General features: G+C 36.0%; 1 protein-coding gene across 1 annotated transcript in view; it reads right to left on the minus strand.

The window, feature by feature from the left end:
• tanc2b (tetratricopeptide repeat, ankyrin repeat and coiled-coil containing 2b) overlaps positions 1–19,892 on the minus strand; it is a 203,895-nt gene that overhangs the window by 50,073 nt on the left and 133,930 nt on the right. Inside the window, 1 exon segment of the mRNA XM_048171557.1 lies at positions 2,001–2,149. Coding sequence (XP_048027514.1) covers positions 2,001–2,149 — 149 coding nt within the window.

Genomic DNA, 19,892 nt, shown 5'->3' on the forward strand with positions numbered 1-19,892 from the left:
AAAAGAAATTAAAGAAATGAATACTTTTATTCAGCAAGGATGCATTAAATCAATCAAAAGTGGCAGTAAAGACATTTATAATGTTACAAAAGATTAGATTTCAGATAAACACTGTTCTTTTGAACTTTCTATTCATCAAATAATCCTGAAAAAAAATATTGTACACAATTGTACACATTAAATGTTTCTTGAGCAGCAGATCAGCATATTAGAATGATTTCTGAAGGATCATGTGACACTGAAGACTGGAGTAATGATGCTGAAAATTCAGCTTTGCCATCACAGGAATAAATTACTTTGTGAAATATATTCAAATAGAAAACAGTTATTTTAAATTGTAATAATATTTCACAATATTACTGTTTTTACTGTATTTTTAATTAAATAAATGTAGCCTTGGTGAGCAGACGAAACTTCTTTTAAAAACATAACAAATCTTAGTGGTTCCAAACTTTTGAACTGTACTGTATACTGAAGTATTTCTGATTGTGCTAAAATGGAACTACTATATACTTTAGATAAACTTTAAATATATTGCATTAAAAAACTAATATTATTCAAAGTTCATACAACCTTTATCAATATTGACATTAAAACACATTTTAGGCTTAATATTGAGAAATGTGCATTGTGCACAAGTAGTAGGCTAATCCAATTAAAGTTTAATCATAATTTTTATATCAGTAAGTCTCAAGCGATATGTCAGTAAATATGTTAATATATTTGAACTATACTTAGTATGTAATAAATCTATTTTAAACATATTACTTTTTTACTAAAATAAGGTATACTTTTATGGTGTTTTTGTCATTTTTGGAGCTTGACAGCAGACCACCATTCACTTTCATTTTATGAATGGAAAATAATAAAACAAAATAAATACATAAATAAATAAATAAATAAATGTAAATAGTGACACCATTATTTTATATATTCCCTTAGACATATCTATTTATAGTAATTTATTACAGTCTGAATTGCTTTGGCTCAGTTCTCAAATTATATATTTTTTCTCAAAACAATAAGTTTAGACTTCTGAACAATTTGTTTCTTCTTCAACCAAGTTTTTAATTTCTTACTCATTTAAATAAACTGCACATGTTTTGGCACGTGTGTGAAAAAAGGTAAAGCACAATTTGCACAATAACTAAATGCTCATGGCTTGCTGATCAAAACTGATGAGTTGATTCTTAATGAAACTGTCATTATCTTCACAACTTCTTTCAGCATGTGAGCCATCATATTCACAATGATCCATTCAGGTAGCAATTCTATCAGAAATACATGTATATTCCATAAATATCTATGACAAGTAATGTTTTCTGTTTACACATAACACATTGCTACAGAAATAAATGTACTGTATACATACGTGTACTACAGTACACATTGACGAAAAACATTTCATTTTGTAGGCACTGGCCAATTTACTGACACAATAACTAGGTTTTGAAGCAAAAAAAAAAAAAAAAAGAGCCATAGCAATGGAAAAAAATGGTAATATTATGATACACTGTATTATTTTACAGCAAGACTGGGAATGAGAAGAATTATAGAAATAATCAAAAGTAAAACATCGGGACAAATTACAATATTTTTGGGAGAAAATGTGCTTAATTGCCATGAAAACAATGCCACAATGAACAAAATCCGCAATCCCAAACTTCACTTTCTTAATATAACTTATTAAACTTGTCTTTTACACTCTTCACACCAGTGCCATAGAAGAATCATTTTTGGCTCCCCAAAGAACCTTTCAGTGAACCGTTCTTAGCCATTTTTTCTAAGGTTGAACAACATTTTAAAATCTGAAGAACCTTTTTCCACAATAAAGAATCTTTTGTTTTTCCATGGAACTTAAAGGTTCTTCAAGGAACCATCAATGATCTTTAATTTTTTAATAGTGTAGGGTGAAATAGGTGAGATTCACCATTTCTGAGCTTCTTATATATCATAGGGAGGTGTGTATTTATAGCAAGAGGTGAGGTTGAGTAGCCTACCTGTGCGTCATCAGGCTCATCCATTCTGTACTGCGGCCCTTGAGACCCCTCGCTCACTTTGTCTCCGAGTAGGAAGCCAAGACGAGTCATCAACGTGTTTGCTGCCTCGTCCACTGAGGGAGGGGGGCCGAGTTCTGGACCTAACCCCCCTGAGAGAGAGAGAGAGAGAGAAAGGAAAAGAAAAAATGAAATTGAGTCAAGTGAAAAGTGAAACCAGCAAAACCAGCTCAACGGAACAGAAAAATTAATTATGAGCTTCATGTCTTCAACTATATCACTATTATGGATTCCGCATGAAAATTCAACAATTCAATAAGTGATTTCCCACAGATCTTAAATGACACCTCATCCTCAGAGCAACATTGATCTCCGTCTCTCTTCTCTTAGTGATATAAAATCCCCCTGCGGTCTTTCTTTAGTGCTGCTGAATGACTGTGTACAGAGACGATACTCCAGGACAAGACTGACAGAGACACAAACTACATCAACCAGCTCACACTGCGCTAAATAATCAGCTAACAGCTATGAGAAAGGGGGAAAGAGCTAGAAAAAACAGAGAGCTAGAAAAGGAACATCTGTCAAGGCAAAGTTTTCTATTGCCTCGTCTGAAAGTTTAAAACAGTTAAAATTGCTTGAAGTGTGAAGATAGATAGACATACAGACGGAATGAATAAGATAGATAGATAGATAGATAGATAGATAGATAGATAGATAGATAGATAGATAGACAGATAGATAGCATATTGCTGTGCTTTTTAAATATAAATACATTTCAATGTCATTTTGTTTATATTTGTGTGATGAAGCCATGAGAACCCTGTTTAACCATGGTAAAATCAGTGTAACACACAAGCTCGGGTGGTTTATTGCTTTTATAAAAATGTATGTCAAATACACAACAATGTTAAATACAAAGTTGCATCTGGTATTAATAATTTTCAAATTCATTCTAATACGTAATGTAGTTCTTTATCTGAATGTTACGCATTGATACAGTATATAGCATGATCAGGTGTGTTTATATTGATTTTACAACAGTTGCAAACACGCCTCATGCAATCAGAAATCAAGAGTCAGAAGTATCCCTTTAATAATCAATTTTGATTCTGTTTTGGATGTAAATGTCCAAAGTAAAATCTGAGTCCTGAAGCAAAACCAGTTGAGAACCAGTGGCCTAAGTCAAGTTTAGTCAAGCTAACATAATGAAAACAGAACAAGAAAGGAGTTTCTCAACCGTTCATTCAAAGACAAATCCTAAAAACTACACATGACAGAGAGAGAGAGGAGAGGAAGGTAAGGATAAAAAAGAATGTAAATGAACAAAAAAACAAAACACACCTGTTCCCTGGCATGCCATTCCTTCAACACATCACAAATTAATCCGGCGTGTGGCGCTTCTAACCGACAGCGAACGTAAGAGTGTTTGTACACGCACGGAGTCGTAGGTGAACACACAAGCAGTGCGGCATGTCTGGGAGGGACAGTGTGTGTGTGTGTGTGTGTGTGTTCTTCAGTCATGGGGTGTGTTTATAATGAGTCTTCAGTGAAACATTCAGCTGTTGGACTGTCCTACCCCACAAAACAATATAGCATTGAATAAAGATCAGAAAATAACAAATCAGAGCACAGCTGTCATGCTCAGAGGTTGATCTATATCTCAAGAACGTTACGGTAAATGGTAAATGAAACGAAAATGAAATTCTACAATTACTGAAATACAGTAAGAATGGATCTATGAAATGAATGGGATATAATAGATCAGATCTGTTTTTGCAAGAATTTAAAGAGAAACCTATGAGTTCACAGTCTTAAGAATAAAGGTTCTTTATTGGCATTGATGGTTCCATAAAGAACCTTTAACATCTACGGAATCTTTCCAATCAAAAGGTTCTTTTTACATGGAAAAATTCTTCAGATAATTTAAATATTCTTTGCACTAAGAAAAAAAAAAAAAAAAAGGTTCTTTTAAGAACTTTCACAGAAAGGTTCTTCTATGACATCACTATGAAAAATCCCTTTTGGAAGCTTTATTTTTAGGAGTGTATCTGACTTTTGATTGCAAACATCTTCCGGCAAAACTAACAGTTTGAGACATTACTCATGGAAAACTTGAGAAGAAAGACACTTAAGCAAAAACCTCCAGCTGCTCCTCATTTAATCTCATAACAAATGATATATTAAAGTGCTCTCATATGTCATGATCAAAAAAATCTTTTTTTTTTTTTTTGTTTCTCAACTTCTTAAACACTGCGAGAGTAAAATTCCCCATCCTGCACAATAACAACAACAGATAAACCAGACAAACTGCTTTCCTCAATGAGCCTCCAGCAATAACGCATGTGCATGATCTGATGCAATCTCACAAAGCTGAACAACTGACCGACAGCAGTGTCAACATCAAACAGGCGTCTCAACTTGTCTCGCAGACACACCCGTCACAGGCTCGTCATATTAACACTCTAAAACATCAAACTATCAAACTCCTTTCAATAGACACATCCTACGATCTCGGAAAACACCAGTCTGGGAAGGCAGCCCCTGGGTTTTGAAACACAACTATAGCTCTTTACTTTTACCTCAAAACTCATTTTCTCATAAACGAAAGAGTACTTACTCTAAACCTGCATGTCTGCGTGATCCGGCAACAATGACAGATAACACTGAGCCGAATTTAAATATACATTCGAGGGCCTCGTAATGGACAGGTCAGACCTGACTGACAGGCAATGCCGACTTCATCAAACTCATAATGACTCAATTCTAAAAGTATTCTCAAATTCCTTCTCAGGAAAGATGTTGAAATAAGCACAGCGCAGTGCCCGAGTCTCCGGATTTGTTGGTTATATAAAACTGAGCATTTGTGTGTGTGTGTCAGGGTAGATTTTAGTGTATGTTTGTGTTTGTGCACAGGTTTCAGCGAGAATGTCAGTGCTGGAAATGCGTCTATACATAGACAGTCACAGCAGCACCCACGCGCCTACCTCAAATACACTGCGGAGCTGCTATCTATAGGACACACATCGTGTACTGGTGCAAAACACTCACGTACATGAGCTTTGTGACGTACTAAAATGCATATGTTATAGATGGAACATCTAAGAAACTTCTCATTAGGGAGGGCTGAATATAGCTGAAATGTTTTACAGTCTTTTAATAATACTGTACATCTCCTTTCATGTATAAAACGCTTAAAAAGGTGATTTTTTTCATTAATAGGAACCATGATTTCAACCAAACAGCCTTTTTTGCTATTCAAAATGTTTAATTCAAGAAATAAAATAAATTTAAAATAATCAAGGGATGTTTTGACTGAAGAAGTGGATGATATTTAACAATCTGATAACATCAATATAACAATAAGTAGTAATTTATTTGCACACTTCTTTTTTAACATTTTTAACAAATAGTATATTGTAATATTTTACATATTATACATATGTTTAACTTGTTATATATATTTGAGGTCTTTTATAATAATAATAAAATACTTTTATTCAGCAAGGACACATTCAATTGATCAAAAGTGGCATTTCTAATGTCTATTTCAAATAAATGCTGTTCTTTTGAACTTTCTATTCAGCAACGAATCTACATCAAAAAAATATATCATGGCTTCCACAAAAATATGAAGCAGCACAACTGTTATCAACATTGATAATAATCAGAAATCATTTCAATTTTAAATCAGGATCATGTGACACTGAAGACTGGAGTAATGATGTTGAAAATTCAGCTTTGATCACAGGAATAAATTACATTTTACAATATATTCGCATAGAAAACAGCTATTTTAAATTGCAATAATATTTCACAATTTTACTGTTTTTTACTGTACTTTTAAAATCTTACGAAATGTCTTTTAAAAACTTTTTCAAAAAATTACAAAACGAAGACTACACAGAAACTTCTGTGAACATTTTCAGAGTTTTCAATGAAACAGACAATGAAAGATTGCAAAAAATATTAAACGATCGGGATGTGAATATAGATATGTAAATATTGAGCACAGTACCGGTGCTCGTGATCATGTGAACTGATCCAGAGATGTGATGATCAAAAGAGTGATCATTTGAGCGATTTGCTGAAATGACCCACATAGGCATGCAGATGGGAGAAGAAAGCATAAAGCACTTCCTTGTCCTCCTCCTCCTCCCCCTCCGTCCTGTCATCCTTGCATTCCTGTGCTACGGAGAAGACAGATGGTTGCTATGGCAACAGGCCGTGCGGTAAGAAGGGTGGCTGTAGTTTCCCGGGAGTGGGCATGTTGTCTCACTGTTGTTTTTTTCACCCTTTTCCCGCATGCTTGCCCAGCAGGAGTGGCCGTCGGGCATGAAACGCCGGCACTGTGGCACAGGTGCGAGTATGAGAGGTTTGAAGTCTGGCAGAAGAGGCAGTGTACAGATTTATCATCTACGGAGAGTCGCGGCAGGTAGCGAAGGAGCAAACTGAGCAGCATCCTAAACAACAGCGCGTCTCTGATGACAGAGAGATGGAGGAAGATGGAAGAGAACTGAGTCTCAGTACAGACCAGCTGACTCACAGGCGCAAAGAATCCACTCATTACTCATCTCACACACACACAGTGCAGATGCGCCAGAAGAGAACTGTGGCGGGACGACATCTGCAAAGGTCGCACAATGCAAAAAGCACCATGCACATGAATCTTCAACATTTTCATCCGGTTGAATTTTAAATGCAACTTCCCAAAAAAAATGACAACACAAAAAAAGAGACATCAGGTTGAGACACGATTGCTTGGTTCATTAAAAGAACATGTTTATAACAACAGACTTAAGTCAGCTCCAGATATGAATTCGGAAATTGATTTGAAATCAAATTTCCCTCTCGTGCTAAACAAAAGCAGTACTGTCAAAGCCCCAGACTTGTGGGTAGGACTCTGACATATTGGACAGCAGCGCAATACTGTATACAGATTTACAACACAGATTTTTACTTGCACCAAATACAATACTGTATATATATATATATATATATATATATACATATATATTTGGTGCAAGTAAAAATCTGAGTTGGCGAGTATTTGAAACGGTATCAATCGCCAGTTGGCCGGTAATATGTTTTTGAATTCTAGCAATGCAATGTTGAGAACATGAACGTAAACAAACATGAACATCGCTTGGGACGGTTAACGGGCCAGTGCTGCATTGTCACAAAAGTAAGTCTTGCCAACTGAAATATTTAAGCGCAAGAAGGTGTAAAGGTCAATTTATTACTTACTGTGTGAGAAGTTGTCTATAATAAAACAACAAATATGGAATTGAGCTCTGATTCACATGTTTTTGTGCTTGAAAATGCCCATATTGGCGAGGTGGGATAAGCGATATTTCAAAAATGCTGTTGGATAGGGCTGGGCGATATATCGCATGCGATTGTCATTGCTCCGCATTCCAAACTCACCCGTCAGTAAACCCTGCTGATTCGGTTCGAGCCCTGATTGCCGAATGCTAAATCGCCATCACCTGCTTTCAGATGGAGCGGCATTTAATAGACAGAGTCGCCTCTTTTACACAGATCGAGAGTGGACTGATAAGCTGATATACGCAATATCGCGTTCGAAAAAATATCGCAGATGAATCGCCTTCAAGGAAGAACAAAAAATAATGAACGCGATATTGCGTGGCTTATCAGTGATCTACGGCTCTGTCTATTAAATGCCGCTCCATCTGAAAGCAGGTGATGGCGATTTAGTTTCCCCGGCAATCAGGGAACCGGCTTTACTGACGAAATGCGCGTGACAATCGCATGCGATATATCGCCCAGCCCTACTGTTGGATATTGATCCCTCTTGCTCGTTTTGTCTCCTTGACGGTCATGTGCCCCCTAATGCTGATTGGCTACACATTTGTTGTTGTTTGATGGTGTGTCGGTCCGACTAACTTCCAAACGGTGTTTTTTTAAATATCGCTTACCCCACCTTTAAGTGAACATAAACAGTTGAGAAAGAAAACGCATGTGTATCAGTATATTGGATCCGTGCATTAGCTCTTAAAGTGACAGCAGCCTAATATACAGTATACCTGCCATCTGTGTCCTTAATGTTTATCAACAACAAAAGACAAAGAAAAATCACTCACTGCTCTTGACTGAATAACTTTTGTAACTTTAATAAGGATTAATCAGTAACACTTTAGTATAGGGAACACATATAAACTATTAACTACGACTTTTCCCTCAATAAACTCCTAATTTACTGCTTATTAATAGTTAGTAAGGTAGTTGTTAAGTTTAGGTATTGGGAAGGATTAAGAATGTAGAATAAGGTTGTGCAGAATAAGGCATTAATATGTGCTTAATAAGTACTAATAAACAGCCAATATTCTATTAATATGCATGCTAATAAGCAACTAGTTAAAAGACCATAAAATAAAGTGTTACCGAATAATCTATATTTAATTTATACTAGTGAAGACTATGCAGTGCATTTGATTACTTTATTAAATTTCTGTACCTGAAAATTGTGAATGTTCACTGGTCTCATGGCCGGTAAAAAATATTTATGGCTGGTAAATTTTCTTAAGTCATCGGCCATTGACAGGTGTGGCAAAAAATTATATACATATATATTGAGCCAAGACTACCACTTTTTTTGGGCATTTGTACCATTACCTGATTTGCATAATTACTTAATCAGGTGCGAAAACAAACACAGACAACGTGTGCCAATAAATCACTCTAAAAATAAATGCAATTCATTTGTAATGAATTCCCCCATGTCGATCTAAACAATGCCAGTCTTTCCCACATTAGTAAAGCTAAATAGCAGATAGTGTGCTGGAATGTGCCGCTCCACTGCTGTCTGCTGCTGGCACCTCATTCTTGGCAGAGTGGCAGCGCTGAGAGGGGTTTAAGAGGGATGAGGAAAGGCTAAAATCGACACTGTTTTTCAGAGGCCACTGACCGAGCTCTCAAACCAGCCCAAGACAAACCACTCCCGACATATGACTGGAATACAGAAGAGGGTTAACAGAGGGAGGAGTGTGCAAATGGAGGAGGTGTTGCTTTGGAAAACAGGTGCAGATGGAGTCCTGGGTCAGCTTTCCCAAAAACATTCATGTTCACATTTTCACATATCTATAGCCAGAATATCAGTGTTTAAAGAATCAATTACCCTGAAAACACCACATCTTTTTTGAATCGTTTAGCATAGACAATGCACAAACGCACTGCAGCAAAACCAGTTGTTATACCTGTAGTAAATTTCTTTTTTTTACATGCAAAATATGGATAAAATACAGAAGTGAATGTACTAACCAGCTGTACCACCGTCTGGTATGGAAACTGCTCAGCATCTGACAGGAAAGCCCTACTGTGAATAGTGAAGATGGCGCAGTGTTTCACTGGGGACAGACTTCCTGCCATCGAAGACCTTTATGGCACTGTTTACACCTGGTATTAAGATACGTTTTGGTCTATCGGATCACAAGTAGACGAAAGAGACACATACACGTTTACACCGGGTATTTTGTCCACTTTCAACCACTTCTGTCCTGATTTCTTCATGAGGCGGGTAAATGTATAGGTTTTTTCATCTTTCGATCTAATGGACAAAATAAGCTTGCACAATTTACATACTGTATGTATGCGGAAAAATCAATCCAGTCTCTTTAGAAAAACGTACCTGTGGGAACGTTTTCGCAAGTCACTGCAGTTTCAATGTGAAATGTCCACTGAGTGGCGCTAAAAGCGTGTTCATTTTTTTATATTCGTTTACAAATCGTGCACTCTGGTAAAAATGCGGTTTGAAGCCATAACATAATACTGTGCAAGGAGATGTGAAAACGAGTCTTTATTAATCCATAATCTGGCCCCGTAATCGTAACGGTGTATGAAAACGATTAAAAGCACTTGCCGTTTTACTGCCTCTAGTGTTCATTTCTGTTGGACACTGTAGTGATATGTACGCATTCGTACGTATTTTGGCGACTCGCAAAAACGTTTCCGCAGGTACGTCTTTCCAATGAGACTTTCCAGGTTGGGAAAAATGGAAAAACATATGGACAGTATCAACTTTTGTTTCTGCTCTGACAGCCGCAAGACTAGCCGAATGCTGTGAGTGTGTGTTAGAAATCAGTAATGGTGAGAGAACATTGTGCTTGGTACATTTTTCGTCTTCAAACCAAATTTGGGTCTTCAGCCGACAAAGATTAAATCCCGTCTGGATAGCGTGCTTCCCATAATGCTTATGCATCAAGTCTGTAGGCAGAGAGTAAGCAGTCTTTTGTGGCTGTTCGAACACATTCGACCACATGAGCGTTTACACTACGAAAGCAATCCGGTCAAATGCGTTTTCGACTACCTCTAGAAGTGGTCGAAATTGGAGAAGCTCAAAACGTTTTAGACCCCGTTTACACCTGTATTTAGCGTTTATGAAGAAAGCAAGCTCCATCATGAAGGACTCCTTTCACCCTTCCCCCATCTGGTTCAAGAGGTTGAGAAGAATTCAGGTCAGATCATCCCAAATGGCACCCTAAACACTTGCAGTCTTCCTAAGAGTCCTGCTCATCGAGTTTTTCCTGCTGTGGAGCTCGCTTCAGTGGGGGCTCGGCAAAAGTGTGCAACGAGGGAGCATATCGACCGCAAAGGGGGTGTTCGTGGGCACCCTTCTGAAACATAAAATGACACCCTACGCCCTCATGGACTTAACGTGGCAGCCATTGTCCACAAGACCAAAAGTGCATATGAAGAGTGCCCTTTGGGACAGGGCCTCAGACTCAAAAACAGTTTCTTCACACAAGCAATCAAACTTCTGAACAGCTAGTCTGAGTGCATCTAAGTATTTTTTGGTACTGATAAGCTTCGGTGAAAAGATGGAACGCTTTTGCTCGCACATTTGACAATTGGAAAAGTCAATTGGTATCTTATCGGGTTTAGTGTGTATAAGCTTATGACGGTCTTCATCAAGTGTGCCGCACACGCTCTGAAAAGTGAAGTCAAAACTTTTCGATCACCCCCTGGTGGCTGGTTGCAGTATAGGTCATAACCCTTCAATTACACTTCAAATAAATTTTATTCTGTCATTTTAGGTAGTTCTTATCAAGCTGATGTATGTTCAAGTGTTCGTTTCTAATAATTTTGAAATTTGGACAAAAATGAAATTTGAAAATGGACAAACCCAGTGATTGGGATGTTTTAACCCAGCGGTTGGGTTAAATGTTGTCCAACCTGTAGTTTTATTTAACTCAACTATCGTTTAAAAATTGGTGTATTGCTCGCTTAAAATGAAACCAAAATATGTTGGAAATTAACATATATGAATGTTTAATAAATGAACATTTATTAATAAGTTTAATTAATAAAAATTAAACAATAAACATTTAATAACTTGCTTATTAATAAATGTTCACCGTTTGATTATTATTGTTGCCTCTAGTAATTATGCGTCGGATTTTTAATTTCCAACCTATTTGGGGTTCATTTTAAGTCAGACATATAGTCATTTTTAAACAATAGTTGGGTTAAATAAAACTGCGCATTGGGCAAACATTTAAACCAACTGCTGGGTTAAAACATCCCAATCGCTGGGTTTGTCCATTTTCAACCTAGCATTTTTTAGTGTATAAAAAGGCGATCATTACCTCACGATCACTACTGCGCAGACATGACATCACCGAGATGACAGCGGACATTTCTGGGACTTTGTCCATCTTTTTTTTTTTACAGTCTATGGTCCTGCACACACAAGCCTAACTACTAACAGTTGTCTGCACTAACATGCAACTGTGAATGCAAAGCTCTAAAATTTGCTGAATGAGTCACCAACAGATGCAGATAGAGATACAGAAAGAGCTCTGCAGTCCCAGCAGGAGATGTGACCGTCGTTACGGCAGCCCAGATCAGACACGAGAATCGAGGGGCTCTTCACTAACTCAGCTTTTTACAGAGGGGCCGAGAATACACACGCAAAACAGGGGGTGGTGATGGCAGAGAAAGGTCATAAGCCAAGGTCAGAAACAACAGATGGATCAAATCCAAGTGAGGATAGGGTTTCACTACCGCTAATGGTAGAACATTGGATTGTAATAGTTACACAGATACATTCACCTGATTTCATTTCATATCCATTATTTCATTATCTGATCTGATTATGGGACAAAAATCAATACTTAAGCAATCAGATATGAGCGGCTGTTCTATATTGTGAATATAGTCATGACTACAGGGCATTGTTAGGCATACTGGACAAACAAATTTTATTACAACATTACTTCATTAAAGGGTTAGTTCATCTTCGGAATACAAATTAAGATATTTTTGATGAAATCCAAGGGTTTACCACACATAGGCAGCAACGTCATTGTACTTTTTGAGGTACAGAAACATAGTAAAGACATTGATAAAATAATTTACGTGACTACAGTGGTTCAACCTTAATGTTATGAAGCGATGAGAATACTTTTTCTGTGGCAAAACAAAAAAAAAATTCAACTTCAGACATTCAACAATTTCTTCTCTCCCATCATTCTCCTATGCTTTTGTTGTAGTAAAAGCAGTGCAAAGCTTCTATGTTTACGTCCAAACAAAGACTCATTATTGGACGACTCCTGCTCACATGTACTGCATCAGCCAATACTGAGCCAGCATTCACACGTAAACATGGAAGCGCTGCACTGCATTCACTACATCAACTGCGTAGGAGACTGACAGGGGAGAGAAGATATTGGTGAATAAAGTCATTATTTTTGTGAACAAAAAGTATTCTTGTCACTTCATAACATTAAGATTGAACCACTGTAGTCACATGGACTATTTTATCGATGTCTTTAATGCCTTTCTGGACCTTGAAAAAAAAGTCAGAAAGCTCCCGAATTTCATCAAAAATATCTTAATTTGTGTTCCGAAGATGAACGAAGGTCTCACGGGTTTGGTATGACATAAAGGTGAGTAATTAATTACAGAAGTTTCATTTTTGGGTGAACTAGCCCTTTAAAGGGGTTGTATGTAAAATCCAGAAAAACTTGTTATTAGTGACACTGGTGGCCGTTAAGTGAACTGCAGTCAGCAACTTCTCATGCTCACACTCGTGCACACGTAATGCACAAGAGACTGAACGTGATTCAAGGTTTTTTTTTGTTTTGTTTTTTTGTTCTTTGCTTAGATAGAAGAACAAAATATCTTGGCAGTGATGTACTTTCAACAAACATCCTGACACCATCCACACCGCTGGAGAGATGTTTAGATGAATATGTTAATATGTGCTGTGCGCTTTCCTCTCAGTAAAAAAAATAAACACACAGCAAAAATGACAGTGGTGAGAAAACAACAGTTAAGACAGTTATCATCTGATCATAGCGATGTTGCACCAGCTCTGCAAATGTTTGCACCAGCTGTGCAATTCACCGGCATCATGTTGACAAATGAGGTCATTAAAATTACACTGTTATGACAGTTTGATTATTAAGTATATTTGAGACTATAGACTATATAGATCTGGCTATCTTTCGACATTATCCTGAACATTGTATAAGCATTAGTTTCATGTGTCATAGAAAAGAAGAGAGGCTCTCGATTTTCTCAGCAAAAACGTTCTGAGTCCTTCACAAAAAATTCAGTCGCTTGCATGGACAACCTAGGAAGTTGGGGAAGGTGTCGTTTTTGAAGTTTCATTACAAGCTGTTCACATATTTGCAATAGAAAAGGTGATTATGATACATGAAAATTCTTACATATAGCCCCTTCAAACAGATTCAGTAATTCATAACTCATTAATATAGAATGGAATGTTTTAAAGAAATGTATGATTTACCTGATTTCCTTTCATATCCATTTTTTTTAATTATGTGATCTGATTATGGGACAAAAATCACTAAGCAATAAGATATGAGCGGCTGTTCTATATTACGAATGTTATTAGGTTAATTAATTCATTTTCTCAGTAACACAATAATAATTAAGTAACACTTAACACATACATTAAATAATTTGTTAAAGGTGGACAAACCAATTTTATTTAAACACTGTTAATTAATTCAGAGTAAAAAAGTATAAAGTATTAAAAATGAAGATTTTGTCAGTAACACAATAATAAGTTAAGTAACACTTACCACATAATAAATGTTCAACATTAAATCATTTGTTAATAAGTAGTTAGACGTGAAAAAATAAATAAACCAAAATGTTTATTTATTTTCTTCATTGACCCTTTCTAGCATGACTCAAATTCTGGTTTCATTTGTTAATATTAGTTAACTATAGTAAACATGAACAAAAAATGAACAATAGGCCTACTGCATTTACTAATACATTTTTACAATCCAAAGTTATATCTACAGCATTAACAGTTAATGAGCTGTGAACTACAGTTAACATGAACAAACAATTAACTAACATTAACATAAGATTAATAAAAAATATACTGTTAATTGTTAGTTCATGTTATCTAATGTAATGTAATGTAATTGTAAAGTGTTACTGATTAAATAATTAAATATGATTATAATTTAAGAACATCTCTTGAAACACTTTTGTTCTATTCATTGTCAGTTTGGCCTGAATTTTAACAAATAATTTAAATCGCAATCTCTGACCCAGTAAATTAACAGAAAGCACACATGGGGAAATTAGAAAGCATCTAACCATCTTAATATTTGTTTTCTGTGATAGTAGTGTCAGACGCAATGGGACTTTGGCATACCTCGAACCACATTCCACGAGAGCTTTAGATGGTGGAATCGCTGAACATGAAACCAGCTCACGGGGAAATGTGAAGCATTCACACAGAACGCACACTGACAGATGCCTGAACAACAGCAGGAGGCAGAGCTTCCACCAGCAGTGCGGATACAGCGGTCATGTGACTCTAAACCTGCTCTCTGAAAACAAACAGCCCTTATGAGGAGCAGCAGAACAGTGTTACATACTGGATGTGTTAAAATACCATGTGAGCAACAAGACAAATGAAGTTGCGTGCAAGTTCGGTGCGTTTCCGTGTACGAATGCTGTTTTTAGCTAGTGTGCATGAATGATATCATGATGCTGAACTCTAGACACTGCTATGCAAGACATACTGCACTATTGTTCTGAAACTTGTACATTGTCATTCCATGTCCTCTTGATCTATTTATGTGTTCACTGGTCTTGAACATGAATCAAACACATATACAAAAAAAAAAAAAAAAAAACACACACAAGCATTACGCTGACCAGATGGTCCAATCAGATCTGTATTTTTGCTGTGTTTTCCAGTAAACAAGATTTATTTACTTGATAAGCAAAATGTCATGGGATATTAATATTCTCTGAGATCAGAAGAATCACGTCACGTCAGTGTTTGTTGTGATTGATTGTAGAATCTTCTCACAGATACAAGCCCCGCCTACATGCATAGCTCTGCCCACATTACATATACTAAACCCCTGCCATGCCATTGGTCCACCCTAGTGAAAAAAAAAAAAAAAAAAAAATTCTAAAATGTATTTGAAATACATTTATTTTGTGCTAAGTATACTACAAATACATTTACATCTTTTTTGTGCTCAATAAAAATACCATGCAATTGTACTTTTGGTATACTAAACTGGTATACTTAAAGTCTGCTAAACTGGAGCAACTAATTTTGTACTTAATGCACTTTAATTGTGTGGAAGTAGTGCTGAGATCCAACTGAAGATATATATCTGATTGTGCTAAAGTGGAACTATTGCAAGTATACTTTAGGCACACTTTAAATATCTTCCATTTTAAGACTGATATTACACGAAGATCATACAATCTTTATTAATAGTGATGTTAAAACACTTTTTAGGCATTATGCAATAAAGAAATACTCCAAATAAAGTTTAATTATAATTTTATATCAGTAAGTTTCAAGTGAAATGTCAAAAAATATGCTAATGGATTTGAAGTATACGGTAACACTTTAGTATAGGGAAAGCATATAAACTATTAACTATGACTTTTCCCTCAATAAACTCCTAATTTACTGCTTATTAATAGTTAGTAAGGTAGTTGTTAAGTTTAGGTATTGGGTAGGATTAAGGGATGTAGAATATGGTCATGCAGAATAAGGCATTAATATGTGCTTAATAAGTACTTATAAACATCTAGTAATATGCATGCTAATAACTGGCAAATAAGCAACTAGTTAAAAAAACCCTCAAATAAAGCGTTACCAACACTAAAATCTCAAAATGAATTTCTATATCGACAAAAATAGGTGTAGAAACAATTTTAACTTAGTAATTGCAAGTAAATTTCACAAATAATTACAAAGAATCAGCTACATGCTGCTTCAGAGCAAGTATGGACTGGCTACTGCTAACAGAGACACAGACACACTGCTGTGAGCATGTAAGATATGCTGCTGCTGCATAAATATACATAAATCCTGTAGCAGATCTAGGCAGGTGGAGCTGGGGGAGGTGGAGGGGTTCAGAGAAACTTGCTTACAACAGTGTTGAGCAAGCAATCCTATTGGCTCCAGGATCAGCAGAGGCCAATCAGCTTGTGCCATGCAGTAATGATGTGATTGCTTGCAGATTGCATGTAAAGGAACATCGCCTGCCCCCTCTAGAGTTTCATGACTGAACTAGACATTTTAATTAGGCAAAATTTTAATATCAGCCATTTACTGGTTACCTGCAACGACATGAAAGTAATTATCAGCCAGAAATGTAATATCAGTTCATCCCCATCAGTGTGGAACTGATTGATTAAAACACTATCATGTTCCATGGTAACACAATGTCCAACAAACATAATAGTAATGTATCATGGCACTTTTTGTTGTTAGTGTAGTATACACTGAGCACATTTTACTTTACAAGCTTTGTGAGTTATGCCACAAGTAGAGCAAAAACTTTGATTTAAAATAAGCTTAATTTTCTTATGCAAGAAAAAAAAGTCTTATTCTTTGATCATTGTAAATTCAGACAAGCTGTAGCACTGGCACACGAATCTAATGCTTTTCAAAGTGTGGATCACTGTCATGAGAAACAATTATTTGTGTTTTGAGCCTTTTAGGTTAAATGTACACTAATACACTTCAGAGGAGAACACACACTCCTAAGAAAACAAATCCTAGACAGGGTTCAGTAGAGCATGTCTAATACTTCCTTCAGATAGTGCAGCGCTTTCTACACACATTCACACATGTAGCGCAACATCTGCTACATCTCTGATAGTGCTAAACAACTGGGCGAGAACATGTCCGAGTTCATTTGAGGTCAGCTGCAATGAAAACCCTGACATTACTGTTGTTAGTTCATGTGTGAACATACTGTGTGTGTGTGTACAATAAGTGCATCTGATTGAGAAATAGACGTTTGTGATGATTCAAACTCACAGAACACAAATAGTTAGAACAATAGAAACTGGATCAGAACAACACAGTCATTTATGGGCATTTCTGTCAATCACGAAACCTGAGGTGAAATATGCAGCATGTGCAATACAGTAAGAGGTGAGAGAATATATATGAGCCATTTAAATTTGTTTGCAACATTGCATTGATTTGTAATTATGTCACTGAATTGTATAAATGCAACTATCAGAAAGTGAGCTTTGGTTGGAAAATGTATGTGAAGCAAAAAGATTCAGCTTATTCAAAGCAGCTCGAGTGTCATAACAACATCAAATGTCATCAACAAGAAAAATAACAGTGCTAAGGCTAGAAATGCATCAAAACCCTACAGTTAACACTGCAGCAGAAAAGAATGACAATGCAGTGATTTTGATGGGGAATATATTATATAACGTATGATATATTTGAAGAACTTAAAGGAGCAAACACCTATTTTACAATGTGCCATTAAATCCATGTTTGACCAACTTCAAAGCTTTAACATAAAGGAATATTATGGGGCATCATTAAAAAAAAGAAATCTTTATTTTCTATATTTATTATAATTTATTTATTTATTTTTAATATCACCAAGTTAACTGATATAAACCATTAATATCTAATGATATGATATGATGATATGATAATGATATACTGTACAGTATATACACACATACACATATAAATATATACAGTCAAACCAAACATTACTCAGACATTTTTGATATTTTTGATATATTTTTACTAGTGGGTGCAGGACACTATAGTTCATTTATATTGTTGAGGATAGCAAAATAAAGTAAACTGTGACATATCATACCCAAAAATTCTACATACAGTTGACTACCAGTAAAATTGATAAAAATAATATTTTTGAAACCAAAAATTATTCAGACACTTTGATGATTAATATTTACATAATTAAGATTATTTTTTTCTGACACAGTTTAACTCTGAGTTCTTGTCATATTTTATTACCATTTTTTTAGTGAATAAACTGTATTAATAAATTAAATGTTCAAGGGTTCTGAATATATTTTGGTTTGACTGTATATATATATATATATATATATATATATATATATAATGTGACACCGAAGACTGGAGTAATGATGCTTTGCATCACAGGAAACAGCTGTATTAAATTGTAATAATATTTCACAATATTACTGATTTTACTGTATTTTGATCAAGTATATATTGACTATCAGACACGGATATCAGCACTAAAAATGTAATATCAACTACTTCATCTGAACATAATATTCTGGCACGAATGATAAAACATCACTTTGGGAACAAATTTGATTTGAAAATGAAATCAAATTTAAATGTATTTTTCAATTAGGCTTTGAAAATGCCGGGAAAGTGAGTCATTTGACAAATGCATGTTATCAAGGACAATGCACAAATATTGCTGTAATTATTGAGGTGTGGGAATATTTCGAGGTCTGGGTGTCGTGTGTACAGCCTGGATTTCCCTGACACCATGACAGACGACGGTGTGCTTATTCTCTGTGTTAATGAGCGAATGAAAACACAGTTAATAATGTCAGCCACACAAATCACATCAGCACTAAGCTTTTCTCAGTGAGAACTGATCCCGTGAATTTGTTGAGCTAATCAAAATTACATCTTTCCAGTGCATGTGTTGATTGTGAATAGAGCGGAGGAAAGAAAGGCTATTAAAAAGATGTGCTGCTGTTTAATGCGTGAGCGGCGTCTGATGCTCGGGCATCCAGCCCTGCCGTCGCCACATTAATGATCCTGCCACTGAATTACCCCGCTGATACACACTATTGGAAATGCACACAGAAACTATGTTGATGTGCAAGACATATATTTAGTGGTTTATCAGATCATTTCATTAGCATGGATTTCTCTTCATTTATTCAATGTTCACAATAATTTTGGGGTGAATATAAAACTATAAAAGTAACATAAAAAAGCAACATGCTTACATGGACACAGGTTTGAGTTTGATCTGGTTCTTCACTCCACTGTCCCATTAAATAAAGTTGAAAACTTTAATGGCAATTTATAGGTCATTTTCATTGCCATTAAAGAGAAATAACTGAACATAACCCCATGAGCTTGATAAAAATGCTCATTTTAGAAGAAAATTTCAGATGGCACTTAGAGGCTTTTGCATCTATATTACTCTATATCACTGTATATCTTATTGTATAGTACATAAAGCAATTGGCATGGTTAGCTGTCAATTAAAATAAAGCCTCTAGAGGCTTCAAACTGGCAGCTTTATCATAATATAACATGCAATGGCACTGCAATACAGGAGCATGAAACACTGTAGAGACGCTGTGAAAACCAAACCTGCCTATCAGTGCCAAAGAGGGTGAGCAACAGCACTCGCACCTGTGGGCAGTCCAAACACACACACACACAATGACAACACACTCTGACTGAGCTGCACAGCTACATCATGAATGTGCGGCCCAGATCACCATGGTAACCGGGGGAAGAGGACGGGAGCTCCAGCAGGTCCTTGTGCACATTCTCCAGATAAACAGTGAAACATCCATTTACAGTGCTGCATTTGAACATCTGAATCATGATCACGCTGTGATACC

This window comes from Megalobrama amblycephala, linkage group LG20 (assembly GCF_018812025.1).
Source record: "Megalobrama amblycephala isolate DHTTF-2021 linkage group LG20, ASM1881202v1, whole genome shotgun sequence".
In the NCBI taxonomy this organism is placed as follows: Eukaryota; Metazoa; Chordata; class Actinopteri; order Cypriniformes; family Xenocyprididae; genus Megalobrama; species Megalobrama amblycephala.